The 19,128-nt window shown below is 45.1% G+C and overlaps 1 protein-coding gene across 3 annotated transcripts in view; it reads left to right on the forward strand.

Moving 5' to 3' along the window:
* Positions 1 to 19,128, forward strand: part of CHRDL1 (chordin like 1) — a 59,466-nt gene that overhangs the window by 25,894 nt on the left and 14,444 nt on the right. For all 3 annotated transcript variants that reach the window (XM_019540406.1, XM_019540405.1, XM_019540407.1), the window contains exons 5-6: positions 13,338 to 13,483; positions 15,029 to 15,122. In XM_019540406.1, coding sequence (XP_019395951.1) covers positions 13,338 to 13,483; positions 15,029 to 15,122 — 240 coding nt within the window. The remainder of the gene's footprint in view (positions 1 to 13,337; positions 13,484 to 15,028; positions 15,123 to 19,128) is intronic.

The following is a 19,128-nucleotide window of genomic DNA, read 5'->3' on the forward strand; positions in this document are numbered from 1 at the left end:
TAGGGGTTATGCATGGGCAGGCGAGGATGGAGCTGCCACCCCCCCCATCACCTCCCAGGAGCAGGGACTGGCGGGCGAGGACAGTGGCACCCCACTGCGGGCTGCACAGGTGCCACCCGGCCAGCCAAACACAGCAGGGGGAGGGGAAGCTCTCATGTGGCAGCCACCACCCACCATCCCGCACTGCCTTTTCAGAAAAGGCTGAAAACCCCTGCATTATGATGATCAGGCAGGAAGGCAGAAACTCAGCCTTGTGCAGTTTGTAGATTTATCACTAGTCCCTGCTTTCTCAATCCACCATGTACCAAAAGCATTAGCATCTGTCATCCCAAATGTAGCACATTTCTTTGCTTACCAGGAATTTCAACCATAATTTCTTTCAAAGTCACTTTCTCTGGGGTAATGTAATGGGAAACAGCACTGCCCACTAAAGTGAGAAAACCTGTGCCAAAGCACAGCTCGTACATTTTTCATTTTTTCATTGATTTCAAATACTGCTGGCCATAAAATGAAATTCATACATTGCGCAGAAAAATCTCATTTCTTATTTTTTCAAGGCCTCAATTCCACATTCATGCCCTTTCCTATAGCACAGGGGTGGGCTGAATGCGGCCCGCCAGGTCATTCTATCTGGCCTGTGGGGCCTCTAAAAATTTGTTTAAAATAATATTTATCTGCCTCTGGCTGCCTGTCATGTGGCCCTCAACGGCTTGTCAAAACTCAGTAAGCAGCCCTCCGCCCAAAATAATTGCCCTCCCCTGCTCTAGCAGTACTTCCATTGGAATCACTGGGACCCACTTGAAATCTCTCTGCTCCACTCTGGAGGAGCGGAAGGGAGCTAGAGATGCAAGAAGCAAAATCAACATACAGGCTGGCTTAAAACAAAGCAAATTTCCAGGATCTCACCTTACAATTACATGTTAATTTCTTTCTTGGCTTCCTTGACTTCTTTGGCCTGATTTGTGTGTTTGCTGAAGTCCAGATCAGTATGAATTACTTTGTCCATATTTGTGTATCTATACCCATTTCCCAAGCAGTTTAAACCAATTTTAACCTACCGTACTAAGTCACTGCAAAATTTTATCCAGAAACTGCCCTCCATATAGATAACTGTAAATGTCATTATTAATTTATACAACCTCACTTCATATTCAGGGGTCTAAGTATGAGTTTATCCTTAACAGGGTCATTAGCTAAATTGGCCTTGATCACTGTGACAAAAAATGACAACTGAGCACTATGCATCCCTTGTCTTTTGCTGCTGACTTCTGTGTGAGAATTATCCTGGAGAAGAATTTAATTTAGCTCGGCTTCCATTTTATTTGGGCCAAGATTAACAATACACTTCCATCAAAAACAACGACACATGCACACAAATATTTATCTAGACAATAGTTATAGTCAGCCTCACAGCCTCCCAAATATGGGTCCGTGGTTATCAGTTTCTTGACTTCTCACTATGTTCCTGACTTACCATCTCACTACATACTGTCCAGTGTTGGATCAGACTCTCCTACATGTACTTGTAAGAGCAGATTCTCTGTAGACAGGATTAAACATTCCCGACGAAGCTCCCTACGTGAGAGCACATCTCTCCTTGTCCAGTCCTATGCCCCTGCAGTATCAAGATGGTCACAATCTGACCATTTCCAAGCACTGTGTTGCTCTTCCCATTAATGTCATGTGACATTGATATTCTTGTGCCCCCCACACCATGAAAGTCTTACCCTATTTGAAAGCCATTGAACCACGAGGATATACTAATGAAACAAACTGGGTTTAACTGCTTTCTGTGTAGAGACAGCCAGTTGGCTCACCGGCTAGACAGGGCTCAGAGAGGGCTTCTTGCAACTAGGCATCAGCTGCAGGGCCTGGAACTACCGCCTTCAGTTAAAATTGCCTTCCACAAGGCTTGTAGTGAATAGCAAAGCTCTTTCATAGTACGAGAGACCCTAGGAAGAGGTGGGGGGAAGGGCGTACAGGAGAAGGCAACCAAGGAGTCTTTTAGCAAAGACACCCTTGAATTACAGCAGAACTAAATTGTTTGCCTCAGTCTCAGAGTCCTTGAAACAAATCTTTATTTCCTTGGTCCTCTATGAATACTTAACTTCTACGAATGATTCAGAAAATATGTTTTACAAAATCCTGTCTGGATTTATATTTGTGATCTGTCATATCTCCAGTTATAAAAGATCCAGAGAAACAGAATAGTTCCCAGTATGGTAGGGTCTTAAGGTATTAGACCTTACGATTCATTTCATATTGTTTGGTACTTGATTGTTTAAGGCCAGTTCATAAAACAAATAGTAAAAACAACAAGGCAGGCTGAGCGAGTAGTGTTTCTGACTGTGTTAAAAGCCCATCCCTGTCAACAAATGACACTATGGCTAGGGACAGAAGTTACACATAAACCGGTTTAAGTGATCAGAACCTGGTTTAAACCTGTAACAGAACAGAAGTTAAGTACACATAAACCAGTTTCAAAATGGCCAGAACTGATTAAAGATAAACTTGGTTGAATGTAGTATCAGACTTAACTGATTTAGATCAAACTGGCTTAAGGAAATTCTGTCCCAGACCCCTTCCTGGTTTATGTTAACTCACAGTCCCCCAGCAGCCCAGGGTGCTTTGCAGCCCTGGACTAGGCTGTGCTGTCTGCTCCAGTGGAACAGGGTTGGCCCTGCTGCTCTGCTCCCTAGCTGGGGCACTATCACTGCTCTAGCTGGCTGAGAAAGGCGTGGTGGTGGCGCTCTAGACTGCAGCTGGCATCTGGCTGCCCCTGCCAGGCTTTCCCCCACCTGGTGTAAGCCCCCCTCCCTTGCCCCCCTTCACCTCAGGCTGCTGGCATAGGGCCAGCATCTGGCCATGCCCTTCACCCTCGCCACTTGAGCTGGGGGTGAGGGGGAAAGCCTGCTCTCAACTGCAGCTGGGGTCTGTCCAGTGGGGGAACAGCAACCCCTGCCAGGCTTTTCATCACTTGGGGGTGGGGGGCATTTAAACCCCACTCCCTTCCCCCTTCCCACCAGCATGGGATGGCAGCAACAGGGACATGCCTAGATGTCAGCTCTAGGCCAACAGCCTGAGGTGAAGAGGGGGAAGGAGGTTTAATCCCCTCTCCATCCCCTCTCCCACTGGCAGCAGTGCAGCAGTCCCTGCCCCCACTCCTACCAGGGTCTGACCATGCCCTCCACCCCTGCCACTTGAGCAGCGAGCAGGGAAAAGCTTGGCAAGGGCTGCTTCCCCCCTCCCACTCCAGGCACACCCCGGCTGGGGACCATGCAGGGCAGGATGGGGGTTTAAACCCCTCCCCAAACATACTCAGTGACCTGCTGGGGCCTGGCCATGCCCCCCCCCGCCCCACTCTTAGCTCAAACGGTGGGGGGAAGACCCTCAGAGGGCTTCTCTCCCAGCTTCCTTCCAGCCACTGCCAGAGGGAAGGGAGGGCTCACTCTAGTCCCCCCGGCTTCTAGCCTGAACCACTGCAGGCACGTGGCTGCATTTCCAAAATCAGAAGTGAATGTCTACTGACTTGCTTCTTGGTTCAATCTACGCAGTTTGGACTAACCTAAAAGGATTGAATCGATTCAGACTCAGGCTTTTTGAATATCTGTACTTAGTGTAGGTGACTTTGAATGCTGTAGTTTAAAAAGTTTCTAAACCAGCAAGCCAGGAGACTGTAGGATTTTAAAAAATCATCTTTGCCAGCTGTTCAGGTAGTTTTCTTTCCTGTGTCCTTATGACAGGTATTTAGCAGAATTTGCAGACTTGCTGGAATTTGCCAGGGCCATACATACTGTGTGCATTTCTGCTACTGCCTTAAACCTGCAACCTCTGGGCTGTCAACCATGCACCTTAGCACCTATACACTCCAGCCCCCATTCTGGTTACTAAAATAAATAATAGTGAGAGTGTTCAGGAAAGTGCAAAAAGGAATAGCCAGAATTCCCTCTCAAAGAGATGCAACAGAAGAGTAATACATCCCCCTTCCCCAAATGTGGGGAGATCCAAAACAGGATATTGTCAGGATTTTGGAAACATAACCCACTTCCTGAATTCAGTTTACACAGACCTTTCTAGGAAAAGCTGTATGATCTCCAGCTTAGGACGATTGTCCTGTATAACAGAGAAACTGCATGTCTATCACCCCATGAACTGCTGCAGATTGTATTATATCTAAACATCAAGTAAGAACAATTTGGGGTAAACCAAGTTATTTGCCTTCACTGCCTAAATGAGTTATGTACACTTAATCACTCAGAGGCGACTTGTTTTCTTTTCTTGATGCAGAGCCAGACTTAGGGGTAGATGATGTGGGCAACTGCTTAGGGCAGTGTGGTCGGGGGGGGTGCCCCCTCCTCCCTCCCCCACACACGTGTGAGTAGGCCCTGTGCTCACAGCAGTGCTCTCCCTTTGCCCTGCCCCAGCCAATCCCCACCCCAGGCAGGAGGAGCAGTGCCCAGTCCAGCCTGCCCCTCACCTCCAGCTGCTGCTCTGGAGGAGCTAGGCTGGGCAGTGCAGGTTGAAGTAGCAGTGGCTGCCTGCCCGCCCGCCTGTCTGGAGCACCATGTCCTTCCACCTCCCCAGACTGCGCCCCATAACCCTGCTTGCCTGCCACTGCCTGCAGCAGCGCCACTGACCCTAAGGGGGTCTGGGCAGGGCACCAAAATGCAAATTTTCACAGGGTGCCATTTTGGCTCAGGCCAGCTCTGTCTCAATGTACAAGGCTGGATTTTACAGAAGAAAAAACTAAACTTCTGAAGAATTTATCATGACTGGCTTGATTTTTTGTTCAGCCAGTCTGCAAGCTATCATTCAAAAGCCATCACATACTAAATCACTTGTTAATAATTATACATGTATACAGCAACTTCTATCCAGAATGACCTAAGGAGAAATCTTTACTGTTTCTTATGAAACCTCTGAGCCTGGATACCAGAGCCCTTACCCATGTAAGTGCCAGTAGTCCTACTTGGAAGCTCCAAAAAGAGCCACCCCTGCCACCGGCTGAGCACTCCTGCTTGCTTAATGCTACAGAAAAAAAAGCTCTACAAGAGTTCATGCTGTTTCATGCAGCATTAACTCCCCATGGCATTTCTATATGGACACCCCCAACCTGGGCAACAGATCACGTTACAAATAACTTCCGCTTTCCTCCTCTATACTTTGGAGCACCTCAAGAAATCATTTTTCCAGGATTCCAGGAAGGCGGGCAGTTATCATTAAAACTGGGCAGAAGTCAGGATTTCCAGTCTGTGGGAAATTTAGATATTTCAAAACTTGGCTTTGTTCTGATTCATTGGGTGGCCAAATATTTTGAAATTTTTTGTCAATCAGAAATTCTGCAGAAAAATGTTTTGTAAATACTGCCATGCATGGTTATCATAGTAAAACATGTTCACTGGGACTGTATAGCTTCTGGGGTCAGCAGTCCCTGAAGCCAGAAAGCTCCAGGGTCCCCTGTTTGGTGAGGTCCCTATAGTAGGGCTACTTCAAAACTGCAGACCCTAGAAGCCCATCCCAGTTCTTCCACACTCCCAGCCCTGCAGCCAGGAACCCAGAAGTTTTTAGAGCCCAAGCTCAAGTCAAAATCCTCAGGACCTCCAAACTTTTCCCTGGTGTGGCAGGCTTTTCTGGAAAAGTGTGAAGTCTTTGGCAGCCTGTCAGGAAACTGGCCAGTGTTTTTATGAAACATTTCAGGTTTGATGGGTCCATATTTTTCTGGCAAAATACTGTTTTGTCAGAAAATTTCCAAACTATTTTAATCCTAATGCATCACCCCTGTTGTTTCACAGTAAGTAGGACTTCCCTCTATCTCAGGTTCTTTCCTCTTGTGTAAGTGGGTGGGAAGATATAACTCTTTCTATTCACTTTTCACCCCAGGTTTTCACAGACTCCGGTAAAGTAGAAGTTGAATCCAACAACATTCCAGTTCAATTTGAACTTTTACATCCATGCTGTTGAGTGGATCTGAATTTATGCCGAACTTTCTTGTTCCTCTCTACTGCAAATCAATGAATCTCTTACATTTTTTACAGCGAGTATGGCAAGAAGCTACTATGAAATTTTGGCACCAGTAATGTCTCTTTGACTTTAATGGGGCCTGGATTTCATATATAGAGCATATGGCACATCAGTGAACAGCATACAACCTAGGTTACTACTAGCTGAAACTTGAAGTTTGAAGAAGTAGGGCACTTGAAGAATAGTAAAGACAACCACAAATTGTGATAAGGCATGGTATTATGAAACAATTCTATGAATAGGCACAACCTAAAGCTGCTTAAGGGATAAATATCCATATTAAGCTATGTGCTGAGCTTGAGCATACATCTTATCTTTCTGGTATTATTTAATGCTAACGTTACCTATCGATAAATATTTTTAATTTTACTGACTTTTAAGGCCTTCTCTGCAGACCACTGAAGTCAAGGGCAAGGCCATGCATTATGCACCAATTGTGGTGTTGTAGAATTGGGCCCTTAAAGGAAGCTTGTCAATCACAAGTAAGGTTTCTTTGTTTCCAGTGATGCTGTAAAATGTTTTATCCTCCATGCCTCCCATTCCTTGCACTGACGTATTATGAATGCCAAAAAGGAAGGTTAAGGTTTAACCCAGTTAATTAGATGGATTCACACAGATAATTCGCATGGCACTTTGCATAGGCAGCTAATTAATGCAATGCCATCTATCGCCATTAAAGTCCGATGTTAAGCTTTGAGAAAAATCCTGATTAGGAGTCAGGGTTCACAAACATGGGCTTTAAGCAGTACTGTATAGCTGCAGTTAATTAATCTAATCCAATTCTAACACATCTCAACTGAGACACAGAATTAGTTATCCTGATATCAAGATCCATGCCAAGGCCCTTCCTTCAAAGCACAAACCTAACACTTCCTAAAACAAGCCACGATCACTCTAATTTCACAGTCTGCAGGAGAGTATGATATCATGAGGGAACCTGAAGCTGTCTAATTAGGCTGGATTTAAAGAGCACATGGAAAAAAAATGAGAAGGCAATTTCAAGTTCCAGAAAGGCAGTTGCACACTAGGAAAGAGAAAAATTGCACCAGACAGAAGTTGGATACAGACATACAGTATAAACAGTCTCCTTACAATTCTAGCCAGATGCAGTATCTGTGGAGGACAACCATGCTCTCTCACACAGCCTCCAACATACAATTCTGTATTTTTTTGTTGCACTTATTGCATGTTGATTCTGATCCCACAAGCTTTTACCTACAAGCTTTCCTTTAGTCACCTAAATAGGGTCTTAGAAATCAAGAGGACCACTTGTGTGCTCAAGGACAAGCAGGTGCATAAGTGCTTTTAGAACTGGGGCCACCAATATAGTGAGTGTGTCCAGATGAGCATGCACATGCCATTTGTGGCACTGCAAACCCGTCTGTGGTGCTTCAAACAGCATGCATGCATTCACTGCACTCCTAATTTGCAGCATGGCAGGGGGGTGGGGTTTGACACCAGGATCTCCTGTCAAAGAAAAACCACACCAGAAAAAAAGCAGGGTGGTAAATGTGGCAGCAGCATGCGTTGCTTGAAACCAGAGCCTGGTTAACCAGGGCCATGCTCCAGCTACCACCCAGGCTCCACATGCCTGAATCACCACTGCTGCATCCCTGAGTGGCCCCCAGGACCCAGGGTAGGGCTTCTGGGGCTAGCACCTGGGTTGGCTGCAGCCTCCCCTACCCCACTCGGGACAACTGGCTTTGTGCCAGAGTGCATGTGCAGGGGCATTCCTTGGGGACAAGAAACAGTACCACAACTATGTGCTACTGCTATTTGTCCTCAGGAAAATGCATGTGCACACTCATCTGGAGATGCCCAGTGATACTCTCCTCTGGCTGTTCAGAGGGTCAGTACAAAATCAGTGTAACACTTAAGCCCTCTTTGTGGGAGTGGACATTTGTATGATTCCTAGTGAGCTTTGTGTGCCCATGTGTTATGGTTTCTCTGCTGCAGGCTTCAGTTCTTTGAAATACAGATGAGCAAAATGGTCTACTATAGGAACTGGGGTGTATTTCTGATACTTACATTTGGAGAGGAGAACTTTCATGTACTTGCAGCTGCACCAGAGGGTTAGATCCCCTGCTTTTAGGCTTCTCGTCTTAGGAGTCTGGTCAGGATTTCTCCAATATGGTTAGATCACTTCCTTTCTGAGATTTAGCATGTCTCAGTGGGGTGAGTAGGTAAAATGTGCTTGTCAGCAGTGGTCCAGGTTCAGCATGGAGGAGGTACAGACAACCGTGGATGTCTTATTTTGCAAAGAAAAGATCTTCTTGAAACTACTTAGATAGCACTGTGTCCACGTTGGCCTCATACTCAGCTTAGATTTTCATCCCTCCTTTTTTCTACTGATGCTCAGTTTCCTGCTGCATCTGCTTCCACTATAAGAGTTGGTATGGAATTAATAGGGGGTCACCTCCTGACTATTTTATTTTTTAAATGAGTATTAATTTTGAAAGAGTAGAGGTTCTGGAGCTGGTCTAAAGGGAGGTTCATCATCAGGTTGTTTTACAATTTTCTCTCCTGGCTCCTTCCTGCTTTGCTCTTTCATGTTTTTAAACATCTGTCTGAAATGTCTAGATATTTAGCGGAGTTGAAAGATGTGTTAACTATTGATTGGTTTACTGATGAGCGCTGAATCTATGAGTGTTGAAAAGCAAGGTAGAGGTCAGAATGACATTTGGAGTAAGCTGCCTGTATGAACTGCCATTACTGTCTTTTTTGTGTCATTCCTCTTTCTTCCAGCTGCAAAGGCAGCAACTGTTGCTGCTCAATCTGCACTTCAGTCTCTAGACTCACTAATGATGTATAAGGTCTGTAAAACGTAGAGTGTTCCTCCATGTCCTGCAGTCCTGAGAACTCTCCAACAGTTCTGTGGTCCCATGGTGGTATTCTTCTGTAAGAAGGAACTACATGAACAAACGGTCTTCTAAAAACTCTTTCATAAACCAGGCATAGGAGCCATAATTCAAAGCCTCTGGGGTTTTATGGTGATTTCACATAGCAGTGTTGCTTATTGGATTTAAAGTGTCTTCAGCATATTTTTTTTGCTGCTCCAGCATTCTGATTTACCATAAAAAAGTACAGTGTGACTTGGTCTTTGCAAACTACAGGCTATGAGCTACCTGCTTGCAAGTGACTACAAAAAGGCTTCCTAAATGGATATAGCAATACATTGCAGAAGCAGCATTGCTATTCCGCTGTATCTTGACTTGGATCAGTTCTGTTATAATTGCAAAGCATGCAATATGCAGAAACCACTGCCTGGTTGGGAAAGCTGCCTTTACCACCATGTATGGCCCAGTGCACACAAACAGTTGGCTGTATGTTTTTATGCTCTCTAAGGAGCTGCAGAGAGCTCAGGGGTTTGATCCTGCCCACATTTTTGGAAGGGACAGAATCCTAAGAGCAACCTTCCACATGGTACCTCGTTCCTTTTGTGGCTGTGATTTTTTTTTTTTTTTTTACAATTTCCAAAGGATGTGCTTAATTGTAGCGTATGTCCTGTTACTCCAGAACACATGTTGTTACTCAATCAAACCACACAGAAAGGCCCAAACCTCTGGGTTGAGTGCAAGTTTTGTCACAGCATTATGCTATTCACAGTGGGAGATGTGGGAAATTTTGTAATGTATAGTATACTGTATGCCATTAGACTTCTGGCCTTCTACACCTTCTACCAGGTTTGACGCTCCCCTTCTCAGTGACACCTCTTATGTCTCTCAGAGAGTCCCTCATATCAGATGCTCTTACAGTCACGCTGATAATTAGCTAGCTTTTTAGTTGTTTCCTGCCTTCCTTCTAATAACTTTTCAAGCTGAAAATGATCAAGAATGTTAATGCTGATTTTTGTGGGGTTTTTTGACAAACCCCACGTTTCTGCACTCTAGGCATTTTTACATGTGCTGTGGGATTGGGGGTCAGTTCTTTAATTAGAGTGGTTTCAAGAGCCTCTTTAATTAAAGTGCTGCAGCATCTCCTGTATCAGCATCCCCACACTTCAAAATGGCAGTTTGGCACTTGAACTAAAGCTCCTTCAACAAGCTTTAGTTCAAGTGCCCCCACTTGAGTAAAAAACCAGACCCCTTGCTGGTTTAAGATTATTCCCCCCCAGCCCCTCTGCTTTAGCAGACACCTCCAGATTAGCTAGCAGACCACATGCTGGCTACACTCCATGCTGTGGGAGAGACAAAGGCAGACAGGCTTTTTGGACCTAATCAACAGGTAGCTTAATGTCCTTCCATGGAAACATTTGAGAAGAGCTGTTTGCTCCCCTCCCTCCCCATCACCACTCTCTGCTAAGCACAGATTCCCCGCCCCCCATGCCTTTGCTGAGGTGTCCATGTATTAGGCAGCAGACTACATGCTGGGTCTGTGCTGAATCAATAGATAGCTGGTAATGTCTCTCTGTTGTTTTCTTAATGGGGCAATAAACACTGAGATAAGGGTGATAAACACTGTTATCAACTCCCCCCCTCCCTCCCATCCCATGCTTGGCTTGCTTGCCTGTCAGTTTGCTGCAGACAGTATACAGAAGCAGGGAGGGAGAGTGACAATTTCCGTATCATCAACAGACGTATGCATTGCACACCCCACTTGCCTCCGAGCGCTAGCCCGGGACTGTAGGCTGGCAACACCCCTGTCCCTTGAAATGCTGGGGACTGCATGCAGGGTGGTTCACACCATTCCCTAATCAGAGCCCTGCTAGGGCCTGGCCACGCCCCCCTCAGTTTAGCTCTGTGGAAGGGGAGGGAGGGCTGCTCTAAAACTCCCCAGCTTCCAGCCTGAGCCACTGCAGGCACGTGCCTTGATTTCCTCAGTCCAGAGGGTTTGTCTGTATGGTTGGAAACTGGTTCAGCTAGCCAGGTTAAACTAACCTGCAAAGATTGAATCAATTCAGGCTCAGTCTTTTTGAATGTCTGTCCCTAGCCTATAGGTTCAGGAATCTTATAGCAGAGGCTAAAATAATAATGCTGGTCTGCATACACCTCCCAAAAATACCCATGATATTCTTAAGTACACAGAGTAGGCTTAGGAGTGCTAACCACTCCAATGTTCAAACCCAGGGGTTGAGAACATCCAGCCCACAGCCTGGATCTGGTGGACCTGGAGGGATTTTCCTGTGCCTGCACCTATGCTCACACCAAGGCTAGACAGTAAGGAGCTGTGTCAGGACCTGGGAGTTTCCAGTTGTGCCTGCACCACTGCTGCTTCTCCCCATCCCCACTTGCCCCTAGGGCTGTGGCATGAATGCAGCTTCCAGTGAGTAGGAAGCTGTAGTTATGCCAGAGCCAGGCAGCTCACAGCTGTGCCTGTGGTAGCAGCACAGATGCAATTTGCAGCTGCCCACCCCTGGTGTAGCTCCCTAGAAGCTGCATGCACACCCCAACTGAAGGGTAGGAGGCTGAGAAAAGTATCAGTAGCACAGGCACAGCTCACAGCTGTCTGGCCCTGATGCAGGCCACTGACATGCCGCTGAAGCCACCCAGCCCGCGTCAGACCGGAGCCGGATTGTTCTGGCCCATGACTTTTTAAAGGTTGCCAGCCTCTGCTTTAACCTACTTCCATACCTTGGCACTGTCTCTGACACAGCAGTAGGCCCAGTACCAGCACATATTACATTCAGATTTGACATTTACTAATCTCCCCCTGTTCAAAAGATTATTAATATTCTGTGGTGCCAGCAAACCAAAATAAATGCTTTTATGGAGGGCTCTAAATGTCAAAGTTTAACTCCAACACCTATTGTTTTTCGGTTGGGCGCCAAGATAAAAAACCCTACATACTTGGGGAACATAATTCTGGAGAGGGTTTTATGGGAAATGATCTGGCAGATAGTAAAAAGCTACAGCAAAGCATGATTTTGTAGGTCAGGTTTCTTTCACGTGAAACCCCAAACCCACTAAATGAAATATCAGCTGCATTCCTAGAAATCTGAAGTGATTCTGGCTACAAAGAACAAATACTGCACTGTTATTTCCGAAGAACTCCTGCTTGAAAGTGCCTATACTTATTTCCGTGTGCTCGACTGACATGCATATAAAATGTATATTGCCAGAATCATAGCCCCAGGAGCACTACTCAAGTGGCACACAGGGAGTTTACCCACAACTCATTGAAGGGCAGTCCCTTTGGGGGCTACTGCCCTAACTACAGAAGATTAGGGGTTATACAACTTAGGGGATGTTCTAACCTAACTTAGGGTTGCAGCTGGAAGAGAATGTAGGTCTTAGGAAAAAACTTGGCTCATAATGGTGATGATTTGGGCCAGCAGGAGTATAACTGGATTATCACTGCCAAATGGTGTGCAGTTCTGTATGTGCTGTTTTCTGCCACTGTAATTAAGTAATTTGCATATTAAAAATTAATTTAGATATAAACAGAACTATCAGCTTTATGACATTTTGTGGATTTAGTGCAGGTAAAAGGCGTTACTGACAGGCATAACCCATTTTATGAAGAAAAGCTAGCGTGGTGATATATAGCTAGTCCTTGTGCCAGATTCCTTTTAACAGGGTTCATTTTCCCCAGGGTTTTATTGCCCAGTATGGACAATGCATTAGAAGAGTGTTATAAGATGGTATAAAGATGGTAAGGAGAAGGTAACCCATGGCACTGTTGCTAACAAGTTTTGCTTTCTTAGTAACATGGTTTCTTCCATTTGCATTGTTCGGGACAGGAACCATCTTTTAGTTATTTGCATACAGTACCCACCACTATAGGTTCTGGCCCATGACAAGGACTCCAAAGTGCTTCTACACTACAAATAAAGATACTAATAGTTCTCAGGAAAGCTGAAGTGACACTAGAAAACTGGTATTAACAGCTGTGTTCGCAGTGTACAGTAGCCCTAAATCTCTCCATAGAAAAGTACCAAAAATCATTGTGTAATCAGCCTGCTTGTACCACTCCCACCTACCCTAACTGCATCCACAGCAAAGCAGCAGCTTGCCTTTCTCAGTAAAGTACTGTAGCAGCACGAGACTTTGCCATCAGTGCTGGTATTTATTACATTTTGACCATAGAGCTCCAGAGAATAACAAGAATATAGACAAAATTTCCGTTGTGCGGAGAGAGGGCAGGAGAGAGGATTACAGTTAAAATAACATCTACTGAGTATCACTTAAATATAGTATCATGATTATATGTGTTTACATTTAATAAACTGAGCTATAAAAATCAGTGTTTCCTTTATTAATCCAACTGCCATTTTGGGGCTGGGGGAAGTGGGGACTAATCTCCCACTTGCTGGCACTCACAGTTAAACTACTTGGCCAGGATTCTTGCATGAAGCATTCATTTTTCATTTGTTCCAGAGGATTCGCTTTTCTCGATGAGCAGTAAAATCACTGGGAAGTCCTGCGAGTACAATGGCACAACCTACCACCATGGGGAAATGTTTGTGGCAGAAGGGCTTTTTCAGAACAGACAGCCCAACCAGTGTGCCCAGTGCAGCTGCTCAGTAAGTAACATCATTTGATTGAACCCTGCTGGACACGTCACTTGATTCTCACTGCTGGGAGACAGCCTACCGAGGTTTAACTAGTGTACAATAGTAGATGGTAAGTGAGACTGGAAATCAGGAGTTAACCCTGGCATACAAAACTGTAGTCCATGCCAATATGCAGTACCAGGTGGATGCCAGGCTACCTCCTGCTCAGAGCGCAGTAGACAAAGCCTGCCCTGTCAGGCATCCACTACATGAGCCCACCCTGCACACAGTTCGGTAGCAGGTAAAATATTGCTACTGGCATTCATATAATATTTCATTTTAACCTGGCTATGGAAAGTACAACACTGAATCTCTGAAGGAGATCAGAATGATTCTGGATTCAGCTGATAAGAGTCCCACAAATGGGAACTAAATGGCTCAGGGTATTGATACTGAGCCCTAGATATTTTATGTCTAGGTCACCAGTCCAAATGCAGCCCCAGTTTCTCAGTGCCCAAACATTACCGCTATGCAATAATCATTTACAGTCACAGTGTGAACTGAAATAATCATTTAATCCTGCTCAGTTCTTCATAACAAAAGCTGGCCACATCAGATCTTCACTGATTAAGGGAATGAATATACACAACAATTATACTGGTCTAAGAGCAGGGAGGGAAATGGAGATGCTGACTTGCTTACTACAGTAAAGCTGTTTTATCTGTCTCCTCCTATTGAAGCTAAACTGCAATAATTTACCCTCCCTTTCATTCAGAGCAAAATTACTATAGTTCAACCTCACTTACTGTGGGATATGAACAGACAGAGGAAACAGTTATACCACATTATCTGAAGGGCACTCTGAAGTGGTAACTCCATCCACTGACTTTAAAACAGAGTAATTATACAACTGTTCATACTATGGCTGTCATAGTTTCCATTATCAAACAACCAGGAGTGCATTCTGGATCAACAGATCTAGTGCTCAGTGGTGTGCAGCCTTTAAGCCCTGTAGGACAGGTGATTGCTGCAGGGCCAGTCTGTGGGCTGGATTGGCCAGTCTGTAGCCTAGTGCTGTCCTCTCCTTGCCCTGTGTACTGGGATTGGGTCCCAGGGCCCAGCACCGCCGTTGTCTGGCCCTGCTCACTGGGATTGGACTCCCTGTTCAGTGCACAGTCTGGGGCTCCCCCACTGCCATATTTCGAAACCCCGCTTGCTGCGAGCTGATCTGACCTGTGAGCCAGAGGTTGAGCACACCTTGACTAAGACACTGCACTACCCAATCATTGCTTAATATGGTTCCTTGAGATTAAGGTTGAAACACATTGGTGGGACTGGGGCAGTAAAGCCTGGCATTGTATTACATCTCTCTTGTAAATCCTGGTTATTTTCATCCCAGGTTCATGCAACCTACAGTTACTACATTTTTTAAGAAAAATACATTAAACCATATGGCCAGACAGTCAAGGAAAGCTATTCAAACAGCATCCTATTTCCAGATGCTAGAGTGGCACATAGGTAAATGTATAGTACTGTATGAATCACCTCTAAACTGTCCTTGTTTTTTAATGGCAGGAAGGAAATGTATACTGTGGCCTGAAGACTTGTCCTAAATTAACATGTTCTTTCCCAGTTTCTGTGCCGGAGTCCTGCTGCCCAGTCTGCAGAGGTAAAGTACAATCTCTAAAAGACACCATATAGCAAGCATGCCCCGAGAGTTTGGAAATGAAACGGCAATTTAGCAGGTTCTGCATTATAATCTTCTTGTTGATTTGACACGTGCCAGATCAATGCTTGGAATCTCAATATTGCGCTGTTAGGCAGGAAGGCGTGACACAAAAATAAGGCGTGACACAAAAATTATACACGCACACAAACTGCACATCAACACTATAGGTACACACACATGCACATATACACACATGCACTTCGCTGGCTGTGTGTGTTAACACTAGGGGGCACTTGGGGTTAACTGAGGTGCTTGGTGACTAGAGGGCACTTGGGGCCCTGGATGGTGGAGATGGGACCAGGAGAGCCGGCCGTGGAACTGAGAGAGCGGAGGCAACGGAAGTGGTGGTAGGAAATCGGGGAGGGTTCAAGGGGGGGGCGGGGAGAGGTGGAAGAGAAGCTGGAGAGGCAGCAGGGAAAACCAGGGTAGAGAGCCAGGAGGTGGAGGCAGATAAGAGCCAGGGAAAGAAAGCTGGGAGGTGGAGGTGGTGCACTAGCAGTGAGCCAGGGGAGCAGGAAGCCCACAGAGAAGCCAGGAGGTCAGGAGAGGTGAGGTGATGGAGCAGAGCTAGGAGAGTTGGGGGTTGGAGTCGGGGCAGAGAGCAAAGCAGTGCTGGGGGTTAGAGCTGGGAGGGGGCAGAGAGGTGGTGGAGAGCCAGGAAGCAGAAAGCCGGCACGTAGAGGGAGAGCTGGGACAGGGGTCAAAGGTGGTAGAGATCCAGGATGGGGAGCAGAGGGCCAGAGGACAGAGGAACAGGAGTTAGACACGAGGTTGGGTCAGAGTTCGGGGCAAAGAAAGTGGGGATTAAGTGGGCAGCCTGCAGCAAGATAAAGACCAGCTCGGGGTCCAAAAATATCAGTTTTATTAGACAGCCCACAAAGTTATTGGTACGCGCGCACACACGCACACACAATGGTAGCAGGAGGGAAAAGGCTTGGTAGAGGGATAGAAGTCATGGTATGAAGAAACAGAGTTCAGGTCCCTTGCTTGGAGGGAAGACGTGGGTGATAGCTACCTATCCAGGCTGAGAGTTGATCCTCAGTGGCCAGTTGGGGTCTCTCCAGCGCGGTGTTGTCTAGAGGGGGTTGCCAACAGGGCCTCTGGGTAGATAGGTGGAATGGCATAGTGCTGGTCTGGTTGGAGGGCATTGCAAAGAGGTCACATTCTACCACCCCTTTTATAGGGGTGGGCTACCTGTCACTCCAGTGGGGAGGACATGCCCGGGCAAGGGCCAATCCTGCTCATATGAAGTCATGCAGTTCCAGGTGTCCTCATTGTCTGGTGGAATACAGTGGTGGAGTTGCTGGTTTCTGTTCTGTTCTTTGTTTCCATGTTGCTGGTTTCTTGGAGGGTCTTTGTCTTTCAAATATTGGGTTTTTTCTCTGGTCCTGGGAGTAGGTCTGTGGTTTCAGGGAAAGTCAATGCAAGTCAGTGGTAGGGTTGTTAAGTTGATGGTCTGGTCATTAAGCTGATGGTCTGGTCATTCAGTAGGAACTATTTCTTAGGCCTGCTTCCATTATGTCTCAAACAGTCTCATTCACCCAGGAACCAATTTACATGGGAGGGGTAGGTAGGAGTCACAGTTGCAACACAGTTAACAACAGGGTATGCCTGGGCAGGGGACACAAAATGGAGACTTGAAAAGACAAGATGGAGACTTGACATTACTTTAACTAACTTACAGGAACGGGCCTAAATCATACAATATCAATATAAAACAGTAAAAATCAATACCAAAATAACAGAGCACTATTTACAACGATATATGGACAATATAAAAGGGGCTTGTTACAGTAGTGGCATACAAAAGCTTATCCTATGTTTTAACTTAACTATGGCTTATAATGACTTATAACTACTTATAAGGGATAGAGGGGGCAGAGAGAAAGTCACAAATGGTTGGGGAAGGGGAGGGAATGTATTTTTTAATTAAAAAAAAGAAAACCTGGGAGTTTTGCTACACTGTGTTTTGCTTCCCTAAATAAAAATAAATAATACAGTGAAGATAAAGTTATGTTATAGTAATGGGATTATATGCAAATGAAGTATTAAAATACCTAGTCGTATTCTAGGTAAATGAGCTTTGAAAAATGGATATGTCTAATATATAGTACAAGTTCCTTGACCTGCTCTAATGTAAAAGAAATAAGTATTTTAATTTTTAAGATGATGTCAACTGTTCTCATTCAAATTAAGCACTAAGCTGTATTCTAATATCTCTGATATTCTACTAGTAAGTGTGTGTTAGACCATAAAATGTCCCCTCCATACAGATAATCAGTGTTTCCTTTATTAATCCTTTGGCTTACTTCTAGAGGAAGTCTAAGCCAAACTTGTAGATCTGAATCCTCAACTTTTGCAGTTTTTCCCCCACAATCAGCACATGGATAAAAGCCCCTCATCTATCCACATACAAGTAAACCTCACTAAACACTGGCTATCTTTGAAATGCTGCTAAAAGCATCATGTGTTCAGTGATGGAAACCAACTATGAAACTGATTAAATGCAGCCAATGCTGAGAATGACTATAAAATACATGGCCATATCGGACAAATGTACTGATGGGAACCTTTTTTTTTGAGTGGTCCTTCACAGAAAATGGGCAGCTCCTCCCCACTCTCCCCCCACCCCCACGAAGGACCTGACACAAGGCCTAGAGACACTGCAACACCAGGCTAGCACCAGGAAGACCAGAGCCAACCCTGAAATCCTGCCCTTGGTGCCAAAAATGCTTGATCTTAGCCAAAAAACTGAGATACTGATGGGAACCTACTTTTTTTTCTGAATAGGATATATTATAATGCTCATTAAGTGCAGTCCCCCTCAGCACCTACTCTTTTTCAAGTCATGGTGAGCCACTACATTGCATACTTCTTCACTCTCATAGCTGAGCTGCGCCTTTCTTTCCCATTTCCAATCATTACTGTTTCTTCACCAGCCTTACATTTCTGGCAAACATCAACAAATTGGGCTGCAAACACTCAGAATCCCTTTGTTACCCCTGGTCTCAGCCTGTTGCATGTAATTAGTGTGTCCCCATCATCCATGAGGTGAAGCCAGACCAGGTTTCCCCTGTCTCATCTGCATGTAAGTTATTGGAGGATCCCAAGACTCATGGCAAAAACAGCCAGTTGCAGTCATAAGAGGTGGGGGGAGCTAATTAGTATGTTGATCCTTCGTGGGGGATATCTGAAGTACACACACCCATATATATGTAAGTAGGTGTCGAAGTGCTACTTAAAAGTGTGCTTTTGGAGTACCTGTGCTAAGACTTGCAGGAGTTTCAAAAAATACATCAATTCTGGGTAAACTAATTCTATGGGTACTATATACAAATTACTCTAGCTATATTTATTTCAAAGTCAGTTTTTTTGAATTTGCTTCTCACTTCCATGCGCTCAGAGACAGCAGGGTCCGACGCTAAGGAGAAGAAGAATGAGATGCAAGGCGAAGAAGTTTGGGGAGTGGAGAGCAAGGGGGCTACCTTACCCTCCAGATTTATTTTCCCTGCTGTACAGTGGATGGGAGACAAATTTAAGACAACCCTCCAATATTTAAATTCTATACCTGGAAAATTATATCAAATTTATAAGTTCTCTATGTACAGAATCTAATTATTGGGGGGTTGTTTAAAATCAGGGTTGTCTCATATTCGAATATATATGGTATCTTTATTTAGTGCTAAATGGATTAAGGCAGCGGTACTCAACCCATCTAGCCATAGCTATCTAGTATGCAGGTATCAAACTGATCCATATGCAGGTATCAAATTTAAGTACAATTAGTCTAGTTAATGTGCATTAAGGGCGCCTGCATGTAGACACATGCCCATAATGCGCATTAATTTAGGCTAATGAGCATTAATGCGTCTCATGTAGATGTGTTCAAAGAGCATTGACTGAAGAGGCAGGAACAACAGGAGCAAAGAGATCAACAAGCAAGTGA

The sequence above is a fragment of the Crocodylus porosus genome, unplaced genomic scaffold, assembly GCF_001723895.1.
Source record: "Crocodylus porosus isolate Cpor-Errol unplaced genomic scaffold, CroPor_comp1, whole genome shotgun sequence".
In the NCBI taxonomy this organism is placed as follows: Eukaryota; Metazoa; Chordata; order Crocodylia; family Crocodylidae; genus Crocodylus; species Crocodylus porosus.